We start from the raw sequence: 8,249 nt of genomic DNA, 5'->3' as shown, positions 1-8,249 counted from the left end.
TACTATATTTTTCATGTAGTATATTATTACTCAAATGTAAATTTTTATACAAATTTCGATTTAATATATTATACATTCATAATTCAACTAGAGGTAAAAATTATAACTTCTCAAAACCTATGTAACATTTATAATTGTAACAATTACTAACTAAATATAATAACTCAATTGTCATTATGAAATCATAACTACTACCACTAATTCTTAAATAATAATAATAATAATAACATAGTACAAAATAATTAGATAATTATATATAAAGTTTGGAATGTTTTTTTAATAAAAAATCAAAATAAAACGTTATTTCGATGATTCAAAAATTTAAATAACACCCATCTGATTTTTGCCTTTAAAGTTCGTACCCCAACCATAAATTTGATTAATAACTATCAATAAAATATATTCAGAAATAGAAAATATTAATTTAATATTTTTATCTAACTATTAACTCGTCATCAAAATTTAGTATCTATTCAGTCAATGACATTAAAAAGAAAAAGAAAGCCAATGACAACAACAAACAAAAACAAAAACTTGTAAATTAGATTACAGGCGTGGTGTAGATAAAAAAATAACTAAAACAATGGGCAAAGGATGGAAGAACCCTAGATATCATTAATTACTTACACATTGCACGCCAATTAAATCACGACAAGGCACTGACTAATTCTATACAAGAAATCCATGAAGCGTTGGAGGCTGGCCATGACTCCCCCTTTGCTTCTGTGCTCTCGGTCACACAGATGAACTGGAGGACAAGAAATGTGTCGCTCTCGTTGGCCTTCCCTAGTGCTTCAGGCATTTTAGTCGTATGTATCTTCATCTGAAAAAAAAAAGAGGAAAAACATTGCAATTATCACTGATAATATCAATCAAAACCGCGAATAATGGAATCGGTGGTCTGTCAGAAAAGTATGGATGTATCAATTGGTTTTGCTAAGAGATGTTTGAAATTTCAGAATGGTAAGAAACTTACGCTCTTCTTCGCCCATGTTCAAATCATCGTCGTCATCGTCGAAATCCACATTCTGTAAGATAGTTAAGCTAGTCAAGCAAGAGGAATCATTGACAATTACCTAATAGTGAAAAAAAAAGTAGTCGTGTGCGCTAGGATGAGTGTTGATGTAAACATCAATCCAAAATAGATTACAGCATTGTGCCCGTAATGTTACTAGGATATCCTTCTCTAATGTTAGAAGTGGGTGTCGAGTGTATCGAGTCGACACAACCTATTTAAGTGGGTGAGGATCGAGCATTTCCAAGTGGCACACTCATTTCCTCTGTGACTAGTTACTCGGAAACCATACATTCTATTAGTATTATGTTATGTAGAAGAAAACTTAAAAACTGTAACTGACACAACACCTAATCAACCCATTACAGGGTTTCAGTACCAGATTCCTCGCGACATTTTAACGGAACCCAACTCGGACCAATCAACTTACAAAAATAGAAATGTTGTATCCTTGAAATTAATCTTACGGTGAAGCTATATAATGCCATCAAATGAAGAACTTCTGATGTGAAAAAATTCAAAAGGTGCTCACCTGATTATAATCATCATCATCACTCGATTCCTCTTCTGCCTCTTCTTCTTCTACTTCTTCTTCTTCATTTTCACCTTTCTTCTCATCGATCTTTCCATCCTTTCCCTGAAATTTTGCAAATACACGATATGTCGAACCATTTAACTAAAATAAACCGAACTCATCTACAAATGGCAAACAAAAGAGCAAGTATGTAGATATTACAAGAAAAATTAACTCATGATGTAAGTGCAAATTCATAAGACATTAAAGCCTAATGCATATGTATGTTAAGGTCTGCTCCTTACCTTGAAGTTTTCTTCGAGTTTTGCAAACATATCAAACTTCTTTTCATCTGCATAGCGAAAATACATATATCATAAAAAAATAAAGTGAGAAAAATTGATCCTATGACATTGCAGATTGCCAAACAAAAAGAGCTGCCATATATCTTTATTATGAACAAAATTAGAGTAAGGAAGAGTATTTTTTTTCTCAGTTACAGTGGAACAACAGGAACATGACTAAAGATTGGATGTAAAAAATCTAAAATAAAATTCTTTACATGTATGGCCTCTGCAGAACTCAAACTCTATTGTCTTGAATCTAAATTAGGGATTTATCTTAAAATCTTGGCACCAGGAAGCTCTTTTAAATGTCTTCTGCAGATTGCTGAAAAATTAATGATGGTTTTTTTTCATGTCTGGCTTTTGCAGAAAAAATAAATTGTCTTGAATCTTAATCGGGAAGTTAATTTAAAATCTTGGCACGAGGAAGATTCCTTAAAATCTTGGCACCAACATCCAATAAATAGAAGTTCAAGAATGCTATAAACTTGTACTAAACTCAATGATAGTGTAAACTGGTGCCAAGTTTGAGCAAATTTCCCTAAGAATATTTTATAGAAATTGAAAAATGCTCTTTAACAATGCCTTACTGCAGAAACAGTCCACTAGTTTTTGTCCTTATTTTATGTCTTTTTCTTTTGTTTCCTAGCATTTTCTACAACAATCTCTTTATTATTTTCAGGAAAGAACAAGCATCTTGTTGAAAAAAACTATTATACAACGAAGTCGAATAGTTGATGCCAAATGTTTTTTTTTCTTGTTTTCCATTTTCATTTTTTTTTCAAAAACAAAATATTGAAAAAGTTCCCACAAACCAAACTGTAATTTAGGATCACAAGAATTCACAATAAGCCTTTTAATGAGCAAATTAAATCAAGAAAACAAGTAAGCTTAGGGTCAAACTTAGTACTTCGAAGTTACAATAACAAAGTGAAATACAGAAATAGAAGTGCAAAGAGATTGCCAAACCTGGGTCCCGGTCCCATCGTAATTTCTTTTTATCACGCTGCTGCAGTTTTGATCCTGGAAATTAGCAATGTTACCAAATTTATCTGCATGGTGCTTTAACTGCTTTACAATACTTAGCTAGAAAAAAATAGAGACAGACTGGTACCTTGAATTAGTTCAGATGGGAAATTTGAAATTGTTAATTTGAGGTAGGAGGCAAGAGCTTCACGTTTCCCTTGTGGTTTTATCTTGAACCTGTCAGAATACCGCTCGATATCTGCATCTTGGTTCTCTGGCAAACAGAAAGAAAATAAAGTGGATATAAAGAATCCCACAACTGAAGAAACAGTTCAGAGAAAAAGAATAACATGACAGCACAGATGTGTGACCAATAACAGCATTGAACTTTCTAGGCAATACAATCATTATATGATATTTCATGCAGATCCAAAGGAATGTTCCTGCGAAATGAACAATGTATATTTGCTTTGCTTATTTCTAGATGTGAGAAAATCTGACAATAAAGATGCGTGTAACAGTTACACTGAGCTACAAACACCAGAATAAGTATCTCAATCTCAGTAACAAATCTGACAATCCTCAACCTCTTAATATAACCAACCAACCACCAACATGGCTGCTGTCCTCATCATCAAACCACAAAATGGTCAATATACAGTTTGCATTTACAAACAACATTGCAGTCCTGTACGCTTCCAACACAAGCAGATATTATTGCTCCTATGGCCACCCATGCAAAAGAGATTAAAGTTTCTCACACCAAAATCAAGAGTAGCAGCAACTTAAAAAGATTAGATCACTGGAGTGTCATATTTTGCCAGTTCCATGGAATTAGTGAGCTACTTATTAAAGTCTAGCTTAACACCAAGAAGTCATATGTAAACTCCATGAATCATATATATGAAGTTATGATACAGCTAGAAAGCATCAACGTATTTAAAAGGATTGGTAGTAATACGAAAGTAATATTGACTGATAATAATTAAAGATAAGGGAACATGTCAAAAGAAAGTCTATCATGCTGGTGGCTCTCAGAAGACAACATTTTAGTCTTCTGTGACTTAGTCACCACTAACAACACTTCTGATATCCACGAAATAGTTAATTAAAAAATATGCTTGAGCAACTGCTTGCCAATAGCCACAATGAACGAGTTCAGAAATTGATCTTACTTGATTTTGAGGCTACCGCTTGCAAATTATAGCAAGAGTTCTTCCAGAAAAATTCCAACTTAAGTTTTGATGCAATCAAAGCTTTAACTTCATCTGGTAAAGGATCAACAGTGGGCAAACCAGGCAAAGTGACATCTTCCTGTAGAACATTTAATCAACAATGTTAACAGTAGCAGTCAGATGATATTTCCACAAAAGATTAAGAACATAACAACAAACTAGCCATACTATGCTTATTAATTACATGGAAGTATTATATTTAAAAATGTTATGCATAAAAAATGGCAATGCTAATCTTTCCTTAAAGACATTGAAGTATCTCAAAATTTGTATACTATATACTATTCTAAAAAATGGAAGTATTATATTGAAAAATGTTATGCATAAGAAAGGGCAATGCTAATCTTTCCTTGAAGACATTAAAGTATCTCAAAATTTGTATACCATACTATTCTAAAAGCTTAGGATGATATCTCAAATAATGAGTTTGAAAAGCATAAGACTTTTAGCAAACGTAGCAAGCTAGACAACCAGTTGAAATGTTAACATTGCAGTTTTGATAGTAGATAAGAGTACAAAGAATCCAAAGGTGAGCAACTCCCACTACAACATAAAAGTTGGGACTAATGAGCCATGAATCTCATTGAAGCTTCAATTCAAGGCTGAAAAACACAAAATAACAACTAATATTGACTGTAGGTAACAATCTTCATATTTGTTGTGGGAAACCCCCCTCCATTTGAATCCATGTGTTAATTTGTGTAGTGTTACCTTGTGTTTTCCAAATTTGCTATTTTGAATACTTCTGTGCAAATTGTGTGATAAATTCACACATCACTGGCAGATTGCAACAGGTTCACAAGAACATGAAATTAATTAGTATGTATTTTTTATCAACATGAACTATGAACCTATATTTTTTTATTATGAATTTGATCAGTGTGCTCCATTAATCATATTATGCTATTAAACAAAAAATGAAAGTAATATTGAAACCCTCAAAGTCTGGAAATTCTCTAACACAATTCATGATACAAAGCCTCAATTTCCAACCTTGAATTAGACCACAATACGAATTTAAATAAATATCACTTGTGCATGGCAAATAGATAATCCTCATTTAAAAATAATGGTCTTGCCACCTTAAAAGTTCCAAGCATATCTGCATATAAGATTCTAAAAAAATCAAGAATTTTAGATCCATGATTTTGACATGTTCCTACATTTGGAAAATAAGAGGTGGAAAACAGAATTCAATATCACAAAACTTCATATTTGAAATTTCTATTGTAAATGGTAGGGTCATTGAGAAATCCTTGGAAATCAAGATATAAAAAAAATCTATATTAAAACAAAAAATACATACATAATCATATCATTCCAAAAATGAGAAACAGAATTGTAATTTCTCACGTTCACATATAAATCCAACAAAAAGCATTATGATGATTGTTGAACTCTATTGTAATACGGAATTAGAAATCTTTTCCAAGAAGAAACAATCCAAAAGAAAGGTTATGAGTACTATAGCATTTAACTCTAAAGGGGTAAATATAAAGATGCCAAACTATCTTCTTAAATTGGCTTTTCTCACCATGAAATCATAATAAGCCAGCTTACCGGAAAGTCCTCACAAGGTACATGTTTTCCTATTCGAGTGTCAAAAGATGATCCAAAACCACGACCACCACCGCGACCCCGACCCCGACCTCTAAATGCCATCTGCAAGAAATATAGCATATAATGCAGGTAAAGAAATAGAAAACATACGTATGAATACTAAGCACAATAACAAGAAGCCAGATCATTCTCTCTTTCTTTATAAAAAGAGCAAAAAATGATGCCTTAGAAATTAGTACAGCTTAAGCAACCTGTTTCACCTAAAAATCAAGCTTGGCTCAAAAATTAGGCAACAAGTAGTTAGCAAACAATCTGACGACTAAATATTCAAATCAATGTCTTAAATAATTTAGAGAAAAATGGAACGAGAAATCCCAGTTGATTCCAATGAAGAAAGGAGCATAAAAATAGAGCTTTAAAAAAAGAAGAGTAAGATGAGGAGTTAGTAGGATAATGTGTCATTGATCAAAAAAATTGAAAATACCCTAAATTGGGAAAAGAACCTGTTAAATAATTTAGAGATAAGTATTTAAAAGTAATTAATAGCCCTTCAAGCATATATTTATTGATTTTTAGGCCAGTACAAACTTATCTTCTAAAAGTTAAAAATTTTCACCTCTTATTATAGATATTTAAATTTTGAATAGACGTAATTAGTGGAATAACATGTCAAAAACATAATCTATTCTATGATGATTGATGATTATTTAACATAAGCCCCTAGTTTTAATACAACAACAACCAAGTCTTATCCCACTAAATGGGGTCGGCTAATCACCTGGTTTTAATAAATCAACAAATTTTCATATTATGTTACACCCTGAGTGGGTTGCCATGACCATTAGAATGGATAGCTCCCACAATGGTCACGTGACAATCTCTTCAGCACCTTCTATGATGAAAACCACCATAAAATGAAAATGCAATCACAGGGAGTACTTCACTTTGGCATATACTAGAACAAACCCAAAGTACATATAAATATCCATGTGTGAGTTATTCAAAATTGAAAGTCAAAATATACATAAATTGGCAATTATATAAACAAAATACGATAAAAGAACCAAGTAAATCTCAAAATATAGGAAAGTGTGTAAAGAGTTCAAGCATCCCCCTAGCAACATCGAACCTCAACCCCACGAATGATCTAAACACCCTCGTTCATGGTCTTGGAGTGGGAAAAAGGGAGTCATAAAGTAAATATAAGTAGAAATATAATAGATACATGGACTACAATTCCGATCATGAATAAATATAGGGTTAATACATCAATTTAGCACAACCTTTAGAGATTTTCTCAACTGTAACATACCCTTTTATTTTTCTCTAATTTAGCACAATGGATGCAAACTTAAGCTAATGCATCTCAATATCCTAGTCATCAATCTTTTAAACAAATTCTTCTTTAATTATAGATTCTAAGATCAATTGATATCAGAAATGAATGATTTGTATATGAGGCGACCTGACCAAGACTTTAGCACCATAAAATTCAGTCAGTAGGTTAGTCTCAGACGTTTTACAAGTGGAACCTATGAATAGAGTCAATGACAAGATTGGATTTAACACAATTCTGACAAGTACAATCTCTAACCTAATATGCTATTCTTCTCCGTAAAGTTTAACCACTGCATAGTTTTCAATAACAAAAGCATTATAGATACCCACTGCGGACTGATAAAAACGTGAGAAATGATATTGTAGTTTGAGAATAATTAATCACAGTGATAGTCTCTAAACTATTGCCTGAATTTAATGTTGGTGCAAACACTACTGCCCCGTCAAATTAATTCTTGAAACTTGTGTTTTTCTTTAATTTTTATTTAGGTTTCGTCAATGGAGTCTACACGACGATGAAAAACTAGTTGGAAGAGCAAACCTAACAATCTTAGTTGAGAAAAGTGCTCCACACCTACTTCCCAATGCGGTCGCTTGTCACCGATGCTACCGAAGGCCAGTCCAGAAGTGGGGAAGCTAGTCGTCCGATGCTGTTCTCAAGAGGAGACTGGAGAGGCCGAGTGCGTGAGATGAAGGATCGGAAGAGCAAGCTGCTGAGATGCGAGGCTTGCAATCGGCCAGCGTCGTCCGACGAGAGGCTGGGAGATCGGAGACACCTTCCGCCGTCCGGTGCCGGAGAAGGCCGAGACTGTGAGCCAACCCTAATATATATATATATAGTTGGGATTTTAATAAAAAAACCCTTTATTTTATTTTACAAAAGCCCTTTTAACTATAGAAAATTATAATCGGGCACAGGTCTGGGTCTACAAAATCGCAATAGGACACGTGGCGAACAAAAGATCTCCATATTAAATAATTTAATTTTATATTAATAGCTTGGAGAATAAATAAAATGTATTTCGAAATACAGGTAAAAATCCAGTCAAAAATATAAAGCTTCAACTGATTTAATAATTACTATAATTTTAATAAATGATTTCTGTGGAAAGAGAAAATATTTTAAATTTGTTTTTAATATTTCCATATATATATAACGTATTTGCGCTGTCATTATATTTACAGCTTGATATTTTTGGAGCATCGAATAATGGCAAATATGTAAAATGGTCGATATATGAAAAGGCTGGCAATGGCGCTGTGGCTGGCTGCTACTA

At 32.9% G+C, this 8,249-nt stretch overlaps 1 protein-coding gene across 2 annotated transcripts; it reads right to left on the bottom strand.

The window, feature by feature from the left end:
* Positions 1–508: 508 nt before the first annotated feature.
* Positions 509–7,757, bottom strand: LOC141821911 (uncharacterized). Of its 2 annotated transcripts, none has more exons than XM_074709292.1 (9): positions 7,514–7,757; positions 5,635–5,736; positions 4,015–4,153; positions 2,988–3,113; positions 2,843–2,896; positions 1,835–1,881; positions 1,548–1,652; positions 977–1,028; positions 509–823 (listed from the first exon to the last, which is right to left on the bottom strand). In XM_074709292.1, exons 2-9 carry the CDS (start codon positions 5,734–5,736, stop codon positions 804–806), a joined length of 645 nt encoding a protein of 214 aa, XP_074565393.1. In that variant the 5' UTR covers positions 7,514–7,757; the 3' UTR covers positions 509–803. The 2 variants fall into 2 exon arrangements, with proteins under 2 accessions (XP_074565393.1, XP_074565394.1); XM_074709293.1 differs by having other exon boundaries at positions 7,547–7,757.
* Between the last annotated feature and the right edge of the window lie 492 nt (positions 7,758–8,249).

This window comes from Curcuma longa, chromosome 2, assembly GCF_044706935.1.
Source record: "Curcuma longa cultivar G26 ecotype Majalengka, Jawa Barat chromosome 2, ITB_CL_G26_1.1, whole genome shotgun sequence".
Taxonomy (NCBI): domain Eukaryota; kingdom Viridiplantae; phylum Streptophyta; class Magnoliopsida; order Zingiberales; family Zingiberaceae; genus Curcuma; species Curcuma longa.
The sequence above is the reverse complement of the archived record's forward strand: the minus strand, read 5'-3'. Positions and strand labels throughout refer to the sequence as shown.

Bases quoted from the DNA above. Each gene is read 5' to 3' on its own strand.
- LOC141821911 (XM_074709292.1), bottom strand. From the start codon at position 5,736: ATGGCATTTAGAGGTCGGGGTCGGGGTCGCGGTGGTGGTCGTGGTTTT. The intron at 4,154-5,634 runs GTAAGCTGGCTT...AATGTTCTACAG, and splicing joins TACCTTGTGAGGACTTTCCG to GAAGATGTCACTTTGCCTGG. The intron at 1,882-2,842 runs GTTTGGCAATCT...TTCGCTATGCAG, and splicing joins ACGATGGGACCGGGACCCAG to ATGAAAAGAAGTTTGATATG.